At 38.1% G+C, this 17,703-nt stretch overlaps 1 protein-coding gene across 14 annotated transcripts in view; it reads left to right on the top strand.

Annotated features, from left to right (window-relative positions):
* RAD51B (RAD51 paralog B) overlaps positions 1–17,703 on the top strand; it is a 431,140-nt gene that overhangs the window by 139,239 nt on the left and 274,198 nt on the right. For 2 of the 14 annotated variants that reach the window (XM_080396528.1, XM_080396527.1), the window contains exon 9: positions 13,942–14,044. The exons of the other annotated variants lie outside the window; for them this stretch is intronic. In XM_080396528.1, the coding sequence (XP_080252654.1) occupies positions 13,942–14,044 (103 nt within the window). The remainder of the gene's footprint in view (positions 1–13,941; positions 14,045–17,703) is intronic. 14 annotated transcript variants of the gene reach the window in all.

A 17,703-nucleotide genomic window follows, 5' to 3' on the forward strand; every position in this document is an offset into this window, starting at 1 on the left:
GTCTGCAATTGGAGGTAGACTTGTGTTATTGAAAGCTAAAGAGTGTGCTTCTGTTAATTCCAGAAGAATTTTAAAATCAAATTTTCCTTTCTATTATTAAAAATAATAATAAAAAAAACCCAAGGAGAACCCATCCAGAAATCAGGTAAGAGATTTCTGAGATCAGGCAAATTCATGAATACATGCTATAAACAGATTCTAAAGGGAATTATTAGAGGTATACCCTCTAACATCACTAGTTTAATGACTGTAGTTGCTAAGGAAGTTCAAGAGGAATAGCTCAGCCACTTCCTACAGTACAATGTGCTCTCTTGTTGCTACGATCAGGGACAGAGTACTGGATTAGATAAACCATTGATCTGACCCTGCTGTGAAGAGAAACTACTTCCACATCCACTGCATGCAGTAGACACAGCTGCATTGGAGCTACCTGCATATTGTTCACTGAAGGTTGCTCGGGGCAGGAAAGGTGGGTTGAATGTCAGTGTATTCATCTGGGGTTGTACAGTGTAGGATGTACAGCGTAGGATGTACAGCACAGTCTTGACCCCTGAATAGAACTTATGGGCACTAATGTAACAAATGATAGTGGTGGTCTACAGATCTAGATATTGGACTCCTGTAACGGCTGGTGTGGCAGGAGCAGAGTCTGCTGCAGGCATTAGGCATTATTCTTGAGACCTGGGAGAGAACAGTGAAGAGTGATTTTAATCCATTAGAGCACGGTTTTGAAATAACAGTCCTAGATCCTGCTCAGAGTGGTGTTCAGTGCAGATGAACACTTCCATAATTAACATCTCTGTATAAACTGGTGCTTGGGCAAGAGGAGTACAGTCCTGACTGTATTGCAGAGACAGGATTGATATTTGTGTAGGCTTGAGCACTAAGAATTTTCCCAGTTTATTTTTTTTTGCTCTGCAGAGGCCAAAGATGAACGGAAGGTCATAGAGAGTCTGCATTACAGTTTAAGTCATAGTTTGACTAGGAGAACATTTTCTTCTTGAAGTGAGAGCTGTGAATTTGAATTCTCCTAATGCAGGGCAGGTGCTTTTTTAATCAGTTTCTGGGACAGACATCTGCCTTCTGGGTCATGTGTGTGGATTGGTACCTACTCCTGTACTGGGTTTATTTGACTAAGATCCACAGGGGCTTAGCAGCAGCCTGAACGTTAATCTACAGATCACAGTCTCTCATTTTGCATACTGTTCTCATGTTAGATTTGATTTACAGTGTTGTTGCTACATTTGTGTATTATACAAGCAGTTATTAAAATTTGTAATTGAATCATATATTGTGTTACAAGGCAGCTATGGATATGAAGAGACTTATTGCAAAATAGGTGATCTTTTCCAAAGTTTTCCTGAAGGCTTCAGTGATTCTGCAGATTTGGCAGTTCTGATAGTAGTTGGTTTTAATAGTTCCTGTAGCTGTACCAGAAAAATGCCTTATATTTACCAGTCACATCCTAGCAATCAGAGAGGCCTGCCTTATGGTTGGTGTTGAACTGCAGTAATATCTTAAGCATAAAGGATATTACAGTACACACAAATTAGACACTAAGAAAGTTTTCTTTTTCAAATGAACAGACCTAGGAGCAACTATCAATATTTTGTTGTTAGTGCCCTCACAGAAAATGTGATTAAAAAGTGACAAGGAAAACATTTCAACTGCTACTAAATATTTCTTCTCCCTATTAGCTTCCAAAATTTCAATCAAGCTTTTTTGTAACATGATATGATTTGCTGTTAAGATTGGTACGTCAGCATGTCCAGTATAATGTTGTGGAGGGAGAATACTTCTGTGGTCTATGCTTTATGTTTTAAATCCTGTTTTTCTAGAACCACAAACTCAAATCCTGGCAGGATTAACCCTCTGGCCTTCCATGGTCGGTCTGAGTTGTCCAGTGCTCTAAATACATGCAGGTCTTCCTCCACTCATTTTTCTTGAGTGTTGCTCTTCACCTTGATACTCCATTAGGGTCAGGTTTTTATGAAAAAAAGGTTAAAAACCCCAAACAAACAAGAAAGCTAACCAACCAACCAACCAAAAAAATTGGTAAACTTCACTCAGGCAAAGAGAATGCATTTTGGTTTGGAGCATATTTCTCTGGGGTAAGTATAGATGATTTCCTCCAAGGTACAATTAGTTGTAGAAGAATAAATATGTTTTCTGTTCATAACAATGTTTTTTACATACTTATATCGAGTGTCCTGCCTCCTATGCTTTGAATTGTTATTTAAAGAAACTATGCAGTTACTTCTTTAACTCTTTCCTTAATCTTTTCAGTCATTCAAGCTGACTTTTTTCCCTCTTTTGTAACTTTTCCTAACTAGCTGTCACTAACGTTTTCAGAGCTGACTGGGACTGGGTGTGCTGTCTGTGTTGGAGCAGCTTGCTTTGTGCTGGGGTCAGTCTGCAGTGCTGGCATTGCCGGTATCACGTTATGGCTTTCACAAATAGTCCAGGACTGTGTTTGGAAGACCAGTCTCCACAGAAGTGCTTGGTGTGTAGGTTATCCCTGTTACAATGGGAGAGTAGATCTTGGAATATAGTTTTGGAGAATCCTGAATGGTCTAAAGGCAACTTTTATGAAGAAGTATGAAGCCAAGGCCCATACTAGTTGCTATGATTAAAGTATTTCTTTTAGTTTTTCACAGTTTGTTACTCGCTAAATTGTTGTTATGTTGCTGAATTTTCCTTACTTATATTGTTCTTGCAATAAAAATTATGGCTTTTGGCTTTTTGTGATGAACAGTTGCATAACATATAGGCTGTTGTAAAAGCAGCTTTCTTCCAGTCTCAGGTGTTGCTACACTTCAGTGACATTACAGAACTTATGCCTACACACAGGAGTCATCCTATAACATGCAGGTGTTAAAAATTATAAAATGTCTATTTATTTTGCACACTGTTTTGAGGTTGTAATTTCACAGTGTCTTGAAGTGGACAGCTTTACTGGAAAAATCGGTGCCATCCTCTTTCCACAGGCTGCTCATGTTCTCTCTGCCTCTCTGTCTTGAACAGAATAGTGCTGTTGATCTAACACAAATGAAACCGGGAATCTTCCATATGGCATCAAGCATCATGTTACACTCATGTAAAATGTTAGTGGAAACCCAGCCTACAGGAAGCCTATGGAACTAGTTCTATATAGTTTCCTATTTTGAGATGAAAGACCTGTAGAAATTAAGACATCGGTATAACAGCTCTTGGCATACTGTATGTTTTACAAAGCAGTTTCCTTAACTAGTGTATATGAGCAACTGTAGATATTAAAATAGTTTTTGAAACTGCTTTCTCTCCACCTGGTGACAGTTGGAGTTACACTGTTTTGAGCAACCACAGATAATATGGGTGGCTTGTTAAAGTCAAGAAATACCTATCCTTAATTTATGCACATGTGCTTTAAGGGGGTAACAAGTCCCACAAACCAGAGCAGACAGCAGAGAACAGATCAGTGACCTTCCTTTACCTTTCTCTCGCTGAATAATGCTGGGTGTATATATCGGTAAGAGATTCAACAGCTTGGCCTTGCTGGGTTTTTGTTTTTGTGTTGGGTTGTGTTTTGGTTTTTTTGTGTTAGTGGTAGTTTTTTTCCCCCTGTTCTTCAGAACCTTATCAAGTTTTATGGTAATTATGCTGTACTCCTGCTTTGCTCACTGGTTAAAAATTGTGTATCGGCTAAGTCTGATGACTTAAGAAACACTGTATGTGCCATAAGCTGAGTTCTGTAGTATTCCATTATATATTTTTTTACTTATTTTAAAATATGTTTAGGCTTATGGCTGACCAGTCAGTCATGAAATCTTTTAATCTTGTCCGATGAGATTTGGAGAAATTCTTTTTGTAAGTAGGAAAAAACATTGTGCAAATGTGAATGCTGTTTTTTTTAATTGAATTGAGATAAATATATTTCTCAGGGCATTAGCAATATGTTTTCCATCTCTTCTTTAGAATTAATAGCTTCAAAGGAAAAACTGCTGCTTTTGAAATAGGTGACCCTAAAAGATCGATTTCCTGATCAGTACATTTATGGTAAGTGTACAATACTGCTGCAGGCATAGTAGCAGCATGCATACCTGAACCAGCAACCCACGTTTAGTACCCAGTGTTCCCAGCAAGCCTGAGGATGTGCCCTCCAGCCTCTGCCACTCACACTTTTCTGCTGTTGGAGTAAAGGTAGTACCAGCTGCCTGCCTGCAGCAGTCTGATGGCAGCAAAGATACAGCTTTAGAATTTGTTTAATGATGTATACCTGTTGTGTGTGTTATTCCTTGGTTTTGTTTGGGAAGTTTGTTTCTGAAAAGGAAGTGGGGGGGGAAATGTAAGTAAGCTAGGGTCTTCTTGCTGCTGGTCAGGCCTAGACAGGTTTCAACCAGCTTTGCCAGGGCTTCTGTTTGTCTGCTATTGCTAGACTAACTTAAGAATATGTATTGTTAAAATGTCAACGTATTTTAAGCACCTAGAAATACAGCATGTCCTCTGAGAGGTTTCGTCGTTGCTATGTATCATCAGATGGATGAAAGAGGTTTCCTGTTGATTCAAGACTATATTGCTATGCTGAAAAAAAAGAAAGCATAGCTAAGCAAACCACAGTAGTTTTTACCTTAATGCATCCTTGCCTTTGCTAATTTTTCATTAAAGGGTAGTCAAGTGTGTATTTGTACGTTACATTTCTGTGTAAATTTAACTGTTCTGCTGTGCTAGTAACTTTTCTTTCTTGCAACATTTAGAATTTTTCAGTACACATTTACTGTGATGACTCTAAATAGGTGGTTGTGTCCTAAAAAGCAATCACAAAAAATCATATAGACATGACTTTCTGTGTCAAATATGTACAGTCAGCAAGTCTCAAAATGCCCTTTTTTCCTGCTGGTATTACAAGCTCCCTCTGGGATCCTGAGAAGCCAGGTGTATCCCTGAAAACGGGGGAAGTAGAGGGGGACCATAAACAAAATCCTAACTTTGGTCTGTAAATGTTTATTCCACAGTCATTGCAAATAAAATCTAAGATTAAAATATTAAAGAGATTATAGGAAAAAATGTTTTTCTTTCTCTTATTAATATTCCAGATTTAGTCAGATTAATATTTTTGTCTGGATACTTTGACAGCGTTCCCATGTAAGTTTTGGTTTGTGAAAGGAAAGCTGTTGAGAACTTGCAGGATTATTTGTTCAGATCCTTTACTTCAAAATTATAAGCTACTAAGCAAATCCTTAAAAATTAATAAATATTATTTCAATCATTGTTCCCTGATGCTAGGAACAGAGCATAATCCATCTTGCCTTTTTGTAGTTGCTTTGGTGCTGTTTAAGCAAACAGGGTTTGCTTTTGTTGTTCAGCCATGGCTGAAGTACGATTTAAAGTTGCTCAGTGAGTTGGTATATTGAATTAAAAGGATCTAATTGTGCTGTTTCACACTGTTGCCATATGCTAAATGAGTGTTGTTCTTCGAAATAAAAGGGATGTTGTACACATCCACTCCTGAACCCTTTTTAACTTTTAAGTTCAGAATGAAAGCATTCCAGGTTGTTAAGGAAAAACAAGTCTGCTGTTACCATATGGTTTCCTTTAAAGTTATTTGTGCTTGAAAAGTCTGCATTGTGTTAAATTTGAAGCAACGTAAATGCTGTAGTATTTGGCTATTTATCAGCAGGATAACCTTTGAAACATGATTCCGTAATGTAGAAAACCTGCTGTTAAGCATTGTTGTTCATCTATAAATAAAATTTTATAAAAGACGTTTCACTTGCCACAGCTGTTATTAAAACAAATTCAAGGCTGGCAGCAGTGCCTCAGCTTGCATCCTGCATGTAATTTTTTACCCATCATGTTGTTGAGCCTGTTGTGCTAAGACATTTTTTTTTTCCCCTAGATAATAACCTTATATAATGCCATACTATGATTTTAGGATTAGATCTACCCAGAAAAAGAGATCAGAGCTGTAAATTTCACGTGCCTTTCATGGCTCCAAAGTTGATATTCATAGATGGGTTAATTATCGGAGCACAGAAGGTCAAGTCACTGGTTGTCCTTAGGGCTGAAATCTCTGCTTTCTGTATTTCAAACAGAATGACAGAACCAGAGGCATTGCAGACTTCCTCTCTTATATGATCTTAATTTTATCTCCTTATGAAATTGTGACCAGTTCTGTGGGAGGGAGTGGTTTAGTCTTCAGTTTTGTTTGGTCCTTTGCCTGTTGAAAGCCACTAACAAGAGCAGTGACTGGTGCCAATTGCAATGTTTTGTTTTGTTTTCCCATGATCCTGAAAAACGTTTGGTGCAAACTGGACCATGACCACCCACTCGTTTCACATGAGCCACGAATCATTTGCCAGATGGCAAAGACTAAGGAACATAAAATTTACTACAACAGACCTGTCTGTCTGTCTTCTATATTCTGTTTAGCTCAGAATAAGGTACCACCTCCTCTCCTGCCTTACCCTTGTCCATGCAAGGGAATGGTGAGTGGAGAAATACTCCCATGAGGACTGTGGCAACTGTTTATATTCTGATATATGAGATTTTGTTGTCCTTATTTGAGTTTGCATAAATACAGTGTTGGTTTTGGTTACAATTAATAAGCTCTTTTCCTAAAGGAACACTGCATTAAAATTTTGTCCCAAGTGGAGTTGTAGAAAATAAAAATCCCTAAGAAACTCCCCCCACCACCACCACCTTTGCAGGCCTCTTGTGAAAATAAATATTTTTTTTTTAATTTGCTGTGTAAAACCTCTATTGCAAAAGATGGTTTTAAGCAATGCCTCTTAAAGCAACATTGGTATGGAAAACTGTTATTAGTGATAATGTATGAAGGTGAACTGACTACTAATACATACAAATTCATCAAAGTACAGCTGTCTGCTCTGTTTCTGTCCAAGCTGAATGAAATACCTAAAGTAAGGCTGAAATCTAAGTTAAAATGAAACTTTAATATGCTGGGATAAGATCTCAGTGGACTACAATGCTGTTGTGGGAAGACTCACACTTTGAATTCAGTCAGCCTTAACATGGTCAAAGTCAATGCTTTAGGTTTTTTAAAATCATATTATCTGGCAATATGTTAGTAATTTTGCTTTGCATCTAGAAAACATAGAGAAGTAGAGTTAGCACAAAACTGGTACGTTATAAACTTGAGACATTATGAACGCCCTAATTTTTGCAGTTCACATTTGTTGGGGAAGGATTGGGTATGTTTTTCTCATCTCCTTATACTTGCCAAAAGTAGGTGAAAAAGAAAAAAGGAAAATTTTGAAATTATTCCAAAGAATCATATTTTCTACTATTTTGTCTTTGACTATTGTAAATGAAGGATTTTTAGTTTATTGGAAGAATGAGAGAGAGAGCAGTGTGTGTGATAAGCTCACAACTGACCCGAGATTTGTGTCCACAAGCCCTCCACAAAGAATATTGTGTCCTTTTTCCTTACCTATATTGCAGCTTCATCATTTGTAACACTCTGGGGACGTCTGTGTCTCAGTGATCATGTAGAGTGTTACAGACTTGAAAGCAAAACTTTGAAACACTCCACAGAAGTATTGGAGTATGTGGCACATTCATGTGGTGAGTTTTTCTAGTCTTACATTACAAACAGGCCAGTTGATAATTATAGTTGCTGTATATGAGTTTCAACTTCGCTTCTAAACAGAAAGAACTTGAGTGATGTCCCTGGAGCTGTTTAAAATGCAGATAAAAATTGGGACATCTTTGCCTAATAGGAATAGTTGCAGTAAAAGTTGCCTTTAATCAGTTGAGAGTACTGTTGCAGTTGATAAACCTGGAATTGGTGTTGAATCCAGCCAAGCTTGGAAACAGTCTTCGATGTTGATATGAGGGAAGGAACTCCCAGTAAAAGGTGAAATCAGCCTTTTGGCTAGCTGTTTCTTGTATGTGTTGCCTTTGTTAAGATCACCTATCCTGATCTAAGGCTAACTTTCATTTGGGTCTAGGAGGATTGCGTGCTGCTAAACAGAAGATGCAAGGCATGCAGGACACCTTGCAGCTTCCCCTGTGGGTCTTGCGTGTGTTCACAGAGAGTAAGCCTGAAGGGGACCGCAGGAAGCTGTATCACCCTGCTCTCCCAAATACAGGATGTTGTCATGTGTATGTGTACTTCTATCCAAGCGCTACTGGGGAGAAGAGATGGGATTGTTCTTTGCTGAATTTAATGTCATCTTGGAAGAGATTTCCCCACTGTGATTCTGTGTGAGCAGCTTGCGGGGGAAGTGGGAGCCAATAAAGCACTGCAGAATTTATCCTTCTAGGTCCTCTGCACTGATCAAAATCACATTGTAATTTGAGGTGATGAAAACTGCCAGGAGCTCTTTCATTATAAATTCAGCCTTCCTTAAAGTCTCTACGGAGACTATTTTATCAAGGTCAGCTAAAGAGAAGGATATAGGCCCAGTTTAAGTAAAATCATCACCACTGGTTTCTTACTGATTTTTTTTCCCCCTGGTAGATGACTTGATAAAGTAATGAGCACTGAGTATTCCTTTCTTTAAGGAGTGACCACAATGACCAGTGTTACGGATAGTATATTCCATACTCCCAAAACTGATATTGATATTCCTAATCTACTTTTGAGTCTTAGTTCCTCCACCTTTTGTGAGCTGTAAAGAGGGAGACTGCAAAGTCTGTAGGAGGTACTATTTTGAATCTGCTTAAGATTATGATCCCTGGCCATTTGTAAAGAGATTTGCTGAGTAAACAGAACTTGTATAACTCAATTTATGAAGGACACAAGGAGGAAGCAAAGGAGAGGGCAAGGAAGACATTTCATTTAGCTGAATTTAAATCAAGAGTCTAATCTTATCGGTGACTGTTCATTCAGCCAAAACATAGTACACTGCTCCACTGGATCACTGGTTATTGCCAGGTGATAGATGACCAGAAATTACTGTCATCTAGTTGTTCTTTCATATTCATGTGAAATGTATTGGAGATCTCAGACCTTTCTAGCTTGGCAAAAGGTTCAAATGCCATCATTTATTCAGCACTTAAAGATTTAATGTTAATAGACAAGGAACTCAGCCAGAGGTAGTTTAGGAGCTCTGTGATAAGGTGGCATGGAATTTTGCTCTGTCCCAGCTGTAATTAATTTCCATGGTGAAGCTCTCATTGTCTAAGGCTATAACAATGGTGGTATTTGGAAACAATACAGTTCCTTAAAAACTGGAAGGAATTCCATATATAAAGTCTATGTGTTTGTGTATGTATAAAAATGTGTTTTAACATTAACATGCATATTACAAAATAGATAAATATGCAACAGATAAAATGAGGGGAATTCTGAGTAAGTGCTGTCACCACTGCAGGCATATCATTGTAGCAAAGCAAATGTATTTTAATTGAGGAGCAGCAAAAACTTCTGACTTGTATTTACTTGTGCCTAGGTGTGTTGCTTTGTTTCATCCACGTTTTCACAGTAGAGTAGCTGAATGCCAGCTCTCAGAACTATTGACTTTGCCTCTTTCTCTTCTTTTTAAATAATGCAATGTTCCATAGCACCTTTTCATCTTAAGACACAGAAGCTAACTAAAATCTACCATAATTTTAGTACCATGCCTCTCTTAGAGCATTAATGCTTAGAATACTGCCAGGTGATTTGCACGGATGAGCACATGATGACTAACATCCTTTTTTTTGTTATTGACTAAGACTGTGTTTTAATTATCTTGAGGCTTCAGAAGGTACAGGAGTCGGGTACCAGCATGTTCCCTAGCTTGTTGTATTTCTTCTCAGCTAGGTGATGTAGGCTGGTGCAAGTTAGCTCTTTATTGCAGCAAAAGTAAATGTGTCTGATTTACTGCATTTATATGCTCTTTTCCTCCGTACCATCTCAGTATCAACAGTGGCTTGCAGGTAGATGTAGGTTTGCTTTGCTTCTGCTTTGGATTCTGACTAGATGCTCTGTGTGTTACCTTGGTCTTGGCATTGCACTAATGTTTTTCATTCTGCTTCGACCACAGGCACAGCATGATTGTATTTGTCTTCAAAAGGTCATATAGCTGTACCCTGTAGATTTCTTAGACTGAATGTAGCATCAGAGGTAAATAGCCATTGTCCATCTGTCTGCCACTCTTATCACAATGTTGAACGAGAAATAGCAAAGCATCCCAGTACAGGCTGATAAGCCTGTGGAAAGCCCTGACTTTCCGAATGCTGCAATCCTTGCCTTACAGAGGCTTTACCTAGAGCAGTTTCCTTGCAGCTTTTAAACTTCTTCATGTTGATTTATCATTTTCATGTCCTGACTCATTCAGTCTTAAGGAAATAGCTTCAGGTCCTGGCCGCATTGCATTATAGATCAGGCAAACTGGATAATAAATAGGGTTGTTGTTGGTGTGTAGGGGAATGGAGGCACTGCCAGAAGTGTCTAAGCATGCTCGGCTGAGATGTTGGCAGACTGTTGCCAGGGGCTGCTGTGGATCAGCAGTGTATTCAAAACAGGATGTTAATTGAAAAGCCCTTTAAGATGTATTATGAAATGTTTGTTTTCACATTTTTCAAGCCCTGCAAGATGTATTCATTAATAGGTTACTCCATTTACTCTTTCTTTAATGAAAGATGCATAATGTACAAGTCACAGAGCTACACCACCTCAGGCTGTGATTTTTGTCACAATTCGCAAATTAAATAAGATTGAGTCTGGACAATAAATGGGTCGGCAACCGCTTCCCCGTGAAGGGTGGGTGTGTGGGTAACAAACCTGTGCTCCAGGAGCAGTTTCTGGCAGCTTGTTTAGAGGCGTTTTTCCCTCTGAGTCAGGTCCAAGCCAGTGTCCTGGATAAAAGATTACTGCTGGAAAGGGTGTGAGATCAATAAGATGCAAACCCATGGTTTCAACATCTTGTGCTCACCAAAGCACTCTGCATTTTTTCCGTGGAGATCTAGGTGTTGCAGATAAATTCCAAAAGAGCATCTCTGTTTTCTTCCTTAAAATAATCTTCAGATTTGACTTGGCAGAAAGATTTTTTGCTTTTCCCTTCATATCTATTGCACTGTATTGTAGTTTAACAACACGTTCTTAGAGTGATGCATGGAGTTGAGTGGCAGTATAATTGATTTCTTGACAGTATACAGGAGTTGACACAGTATAATGCAATTTGTCAATACATGAGAAATTATACAATAAATTTGTATGTGGTCTTTGGATACTTTTGAATGTGCTGGACATTAATATTTCTGCTACTCCATCTTCATTAAGATCTTTTAGTGTATATATAAAAAAATGAATAAACTGATGGGTAAGAGATCTTAAGAGAAGTGTTTCTTCTGGATTTAGAAGCTGGTAACTACAGCACAGCCAAATCAAAGAGGAAGTGGAAGAATCATGATTTTCTTCCTGGTGGGACTTTGTTATGAATTATTTCACCGGACTCCAAAGGGGACAGTTGCATTGGATTTCCTTTTGTCTTGTTTCTGGGGGTCCTTTGTTTAACACTTATTTAAATGAGGACTGTGTCAAAAATGCATTTGCTCTTATAAGAGTATGTAATGTGTAACTTAGGTCATTATCAAATGCAAGATAATTAACATTTTAAATCATAGGGGAGACGGGGATGGGGACGACACATACACGACAGTCCAGCCATGATACAGCTCTGAGATGTCATCTTCTCGACCTCTCTTTTTTATGCACTGTCCAGGTGTGTTTCCTTTAAAAACTGAAGTCCCAAGTGTGATTAAAAACATGTCAGAGAACAAATTAATCAAATCATAGGGTGTGGCCTTGGTAGTACATCTTGTTTTATCAATAGATGATCTGGCTTCAGGGAAAAGTATCTAATAATCTGCCTTGTTGAAAGGGGCATGAATTATATGAACAGGGCACTACAAGGAATAACATTCCTTATGGGAATTCCTATGGGAAAATACCTTATGGGGGAAAAACCCCAAATTCATCATGTTAGAATGCAACAAGACAGGCTGGAAGCAATGTTAGTTGGCTTCCATCTATTGCACAGACAAGGAAATTAGCTTACTGTAAAAACTAAAACATCTGCATAAATTCTTAATGTAACAACTGCATATACACATGCAGCAAAGGATAACGAAATTCAGGAGCAGAAAAAATATTGAGTTTGTACAGTATGACCTGCCATTTTAGTACAGAAAACAGAACTCTGAAACCCGATCTAGTAAAAACACTTCTTTTTAAAATTGATTTTTATGCATGCATGTGCTTCTTTGCAGGTTTATTTAGTATTGATTACAAAAGAAAGAAAGGCCAATTTCTGTATTAGGTCTAGCTCTGCTACAGATTTACTTTGTCTTTTAATCACTTTTGCTATTCTACTGCAAAATACAGGGCTAATAATACTAAGCATATATAAATTATTTGATACAGATGGAGATCGAAGTCAATGGGTACATGTAAATCCCTCAAGATCTACTTAAAATCTCCTTGCCATGGTATGCAAATTAGAAATAGATTTTCATTTCGAAATGAAAAGCAGTAATTAATGTTGCAGGTCTTGCTCACTGGGCTCAGCAATGAGACAAATCTACTAGCGAATCAAGGAAGCAAGAGGCAAAACCACTGCTGACCTCCTCTAACTTGGCCAGCAAGTCCTTCCCCCCTTTCCCGCGTAGCAGAGAGAGTGCAGCTGTGTGTTGCTCCCTGCAGTGGGTGATGCTCTTTCATTCAGGGAGCTGCTGGAGCACTGCTCCAAGAAGCAGCAGTGGTGGGGCGCAGAACTCTTTGTCTTGAGAACTAATCTCTGTACTTGACCAAGGGGAAAAAACAGAAATTGCTAGGAGGCTTCATTTGAAAGAGTGTGAAGCTGCCGTGCATGTGCTGCTTGGCAAAAAAAGGGTGTATGCCTGTCTAATGTAGTAACAGGCAGTAGGATATCAAAGAGATGAAGAGCCTGAAGGAACAACTGAATATTCATTGTAAATGGCAGTGGGCAGCTGCCAAACTTTGCAAGGTGAAACAAGCTTTTAGTAGTGCTTTAAATGAAGAGTAGACCAAATGTCTGTTTAATGCAAAGAGTGGTTAACCATGCTGTCTTGTCTTCTGATCACCCTCCAGTCTCATGAGCTAAGCAAATTTACTCCAATAATGCTGGAATGAGAGGCCACGCATAGCTCTCTTGGCCTGTTAATACAAGGAAACCTTTGCAGGACAGGATAGGGGATGGAGCAGACTGTTGCATGGATGCTCATTTTGTGGAGTCTTGCCTTCTCCTGGAAGAGCTTTTTCTGTCCTGCAGCTTGGGTAACATTTAGAATGGTATTTCTCATGAATTGCAATAATTAAAAATCTGAAGGCATTTTTCAGGTGAGTGGATCGTCTTTCAGCAAGTCACTGTCCTGCCCCCAACTTCCCTCTGCAGTTTTATTGGGTGTCCCATTCTTTTCCAGTCTTTTCCCTAAACTCTTCTGATACTAATGCTATCTGCCTGCGCTAGAGACAAATATTTGAGTGTTCAAAGCGATGAGCAACATAAGGACACCGTATGATGTAGCCACTCTAGTTCTGTGAGAAGGTTTTGTGCGTGGCCTGACATGAGGTGGTGGCACTTGTTACTGCTGTCCTGAAAATAATTGGTGAGTGCTGCCAGCTGGCATGGACTACAGCAGTAAGGCTGGGATGACCACATTATTATCACTGGCTTGTTAGAAAAGAACTTTGTAAAATTTTTTACATCCTCAGCTGTATTACTGCTTGAACTGAAAGTGTGAGAGGTGTTACCTTTTCAGTATCACTTATTCTATTTTCTCTTTCCTCCACTCAGTGATGTAGACTAGTGAATGTCAGTATTTCTTTTAACCAGTTCTTTAATTGTTTTGATACTGTAATCTAGCAGTGTTTGGGATGACAATTTTCAGACTAAAAGACTTTTAGACAATTTTTCCTGTGTGAATTTTAGAAGATTCATGAAAATACTTTGTTTTATGAGGTTTTGTAAATTATTTTTTTTAAACCACCAGGCTTTTCCCTTGCACCAGGCTCTCCTCCTCACCCTCGGCCCCCTCCATCTTGGCCATAAGCATCCTTTGGATCACACACTTGAGATGTCAACGAGAGGAAAAGGTTGGAATATATTAGTGGTTTACAGTTAAAGATCAGATTTTTTTCTCCAGTTCAGAAATATCCCTCTTTTTCTATTAGGTTTTTTTTTTTTAATTGGAAAAAAAAATCCATTAAAATACCTAGTATATCCATAAAAGCATCAGCAGGTGGCAGAATAACTTCACTGGAAATTGGCTTCTTGGCCTGCTCGACTTTTTTCAATGAACTAGAGAGAAAAACAGATGCATCTGTGTGTGATGTGACCAATTACTACTCTAGATAGTTGTCTTAAGAGAGAATGTAGCAGGCAATTCCCAGACACATGGTACAAAGTTTTCTTCAGTTTTTAATGTGATTGTTTGCTTTTTACTTCTGTAGAATGGTTAAATGCTTACTAAGATGATTTCTGAAGAGTTTGTATGTGGTGCCTTGCTATTGCAGAACAGGCATGTGTATTAGTCACCAGCTGAAGTGTAGCAAATGGTATTTTTAGAGGAAGTACATCTGTGTAAATAATACATACATATAATTTTTCCCTTTAGAGAAGAGCATTTATGTAAACATACTGCTATGAAATGTATTGTTCTGAAGAGCAGTTTTGCTGTCATCTTTGAAGAAATAAGCTCTGTGGGAAATTATTAGCAAATCTTGACTAGGATTCTTAAACAGTCAAAGACTAAAGACTGTATCTTGCAGGTAGGGGAGTAGGGAGGGTGCAGCTGTGAATTGCATTTGATGTTTCATGCTCTGTTTAGCACTCCTTGACTTTCACCTCTGCATCTCCCTGGGAGAAGTTACACTGTTCAAAATCTTGAACACCTCCAAACAATACCATTTAGAATAAATAGGACAAATAGACAACTTATCAGGTAATGGCTTCCTTCACCTTTCTCAAACAGTATGATAGTTTGAGGTATACATTGGGCTATAGCCAGTTCTTCAGTCATGGCTGGCTGATCTAAAAATGTTGAGAACTACCAGAATGAGAAACAAGAATGTAATATAACGGTATTTTCCCTCATTGTAGCAATGGGAAAGAGCCTAACACAAGGGCAATTACAATTTTTTTTCTCCTTTAAAGGTCTGAGATCATAGTAGTGGTAGGATGTTATCCCCTTGGTTTTGGTCCTGACATGACCTCTGCATTAGGGCAGACTCTTTTATCCTGTAGTTCTGCAAACATTGCTCACATGCAGTAACGCAGTATGGCTGCTGAAAGTAGTCATCCCATCCTCCATCCATCCATACTGTGCAACTGCATCAGTTCTTTAATCCACTTTGGTTTGTGACCACACAGACATTTTCCTGCATGGAATGGGCAGTTCAGGGATAAAAATTAAGAGATGGGAGAGGGCAGGATAGCTGCTTCTTATTTCAGTGTCATCTTACACCATTTAAAACATATGTGAAGCTATACTCTCATATAGTGATAGTTCTATGTAATAAAAATACTAGAAATCATAAAGATTAGTTGTGGGTTGGTTTTTTTTTCCATAATGGATACCTATTAAGATGTCCCGAAGGGAGCACAGGAACAGTAGTTGTGCCAATACTGTGCTTTTTTTTTCTTTGAAATGTGTCTAAAATGGTTTTATGGGAAAATTACTTCCTAGTCAGATTGCATTTGGTATTATCAGCAGTGGCTGGAAATGTCCTACATACACAAATGACAAAATCTCAAAGGTTAATACAGCTATCTCAAACTTACACAAATTATCTTTATAATACAATGTGTGTATTTAAATGTAAGATGTTCACTCTAATAATACACTATACAAACTGACATTCTGAAGGAGAAGGAAAACTGTTAGCTTGCAGATACCTGGGATCTGATACCTAGGTCTGAATGACATCACATTGTGCATTTGGTGCATCAAATGGTGAGTTTGTGGAGTTCTAGCAAGGCTTGAGAAAAGGGGAGTTGAAGATTGGTGTTTCATGCCAGTGCATATGAGGAAATTTAATTTTGTGCTGTGAAAAACAATAATGGTACAGAGAGCAAGTCTACAGATGGGCAAAAATACAGAGTGAGAAGAGGAACTTGGGTGTGTTTGTGTATGGTGTGATGCAGCTGTTTTACAGTGGATTTTTTAAGCAGTTCGTCCATTTGAATGTCAGGTTTGCCAGAAATCTTAGGTGTGTTCAGGGCAATCCTGTTGATGCATTTCTCCTTACCTTGCCACTTCAGTATCTTTTTGATCACCTCTTTCCTGGCAATGCCTCATCTCTGTTATTCCAAAATAGCTGTGGGATCAGGACAAGTATTTGTGTAAGGTTTTTTTCAGTGAGGACTTACTTAACACAATCATTGTTTCTCTAAGTGGTCCTTTACCCCTTTGTCCTTTTTTGTCCCAGCAGGTTGTTTACTTGCTTTAGACATGCTTCAGGAATTTATTTGTTTTTATGTCTTTGTTTATTTGCTTTTCCAATTCCATCATAGCTCTCTAGATTTCATTCTTATATATTGACTGCTGTAATTTATTTTCCCCTCCATCAGCTGTGTTAGTCTGTTCATTTTCTAAAGGTCTAGTTGTGATTTGAAATAATGCTTAAATCTTTCACTCTATTATTAGGACTGTCTGTGTTTTCTGAGATGTAGGCCTTCTGTAAAAACTGCAGGCTTTTAAATTTACTTTTGAACTGAAATGATTTTAACTTCACCTTTTCTGAATTTAGCATCACTAGGCTAGCTTCTGAAGTTTTCAAACTGTGGGCACTAGTGTCACTAGTTATGCATTTATGTTATTTCCTGGGTATGCCAGGTATCTCCAAAATGCTCAGTGCTGACCCTTGATTACAGTTCGTAAATGAAGCAATTAAAATAATAATCTTAATAGACTTAATACCTTTATTATTAGTAATCGTATTGGTAGTATTAGTCTCAGCTTTGTAAGCTCAGGGTCCTTCTTGTGAAGTGTGGAAGAGAAATATAACTCTGCTTGTAACCTCATTATATTCTAATGGCCTGGGTTTGTATTGATGAAGATTCAACAATATAGTACATTCTCTGCTGTTCTTCCAGTATAACATTACTTTGATCTACTAAAAGTGTAGTTCCTTCTCTATGGCCAGATACTGATTTTTGTTCAATAAACTTTTATTTTGCATATCTAGTTTGCCAAACTCCTGTTCTGTTGCTGCATCCTCTAGTTTGACACCTCATTTCTTTTAAGCTCTTAATACTGATGGTACATTTATATTTATTTTTGAAAATGTGCGTATTTAAAATATGTGCTTGCTTGAAACTTGTTTGAAAACACCTTGTTTCTGTGATCTCAACCTGTCCATCTTTGAGTTCAGCTATAATTTCTTTTTCTCCTTTAAGTACTAATTTTTATGACTGTGTACAATTTGGTAGTGCAGTAGCCAGGCTAGTTCCAAACACTTAAAGGAACATGCAGCCTCTGCCTCATCCAGCACTTTGTCTTTTAATAACTCTTTTGCATTGCAATATTAGGTAGAACGCTATGAATACTGCCAAATTTTGTCCATTAGCAGCTGATTGAATTCTTTGGCCTCGACTCAGGAAAGCGCTTAAACATATTTTAATTTGTGTTTTAAGTGTACATTTAAAATTGAGTGCATACTTAAGTGCTGCCTTGAGTAGGAATACTTTTTCAGATGGTTGTTTAGTTTTTTGTCTCTTCCTTCTGACATTTTGTTTTCCACAAATACATGTG

Source organism: Falco punctatus (genome assembly GCF_963210335.1).
Source record: "Falco punctatus genome assembly, chromosome: 7".
Classification (NCBI taxonomy): Eukaryota; Metazoa; Chordata; class Aves; order Falconiformes; family Falconidae; genus Falco; species Falco punctatus.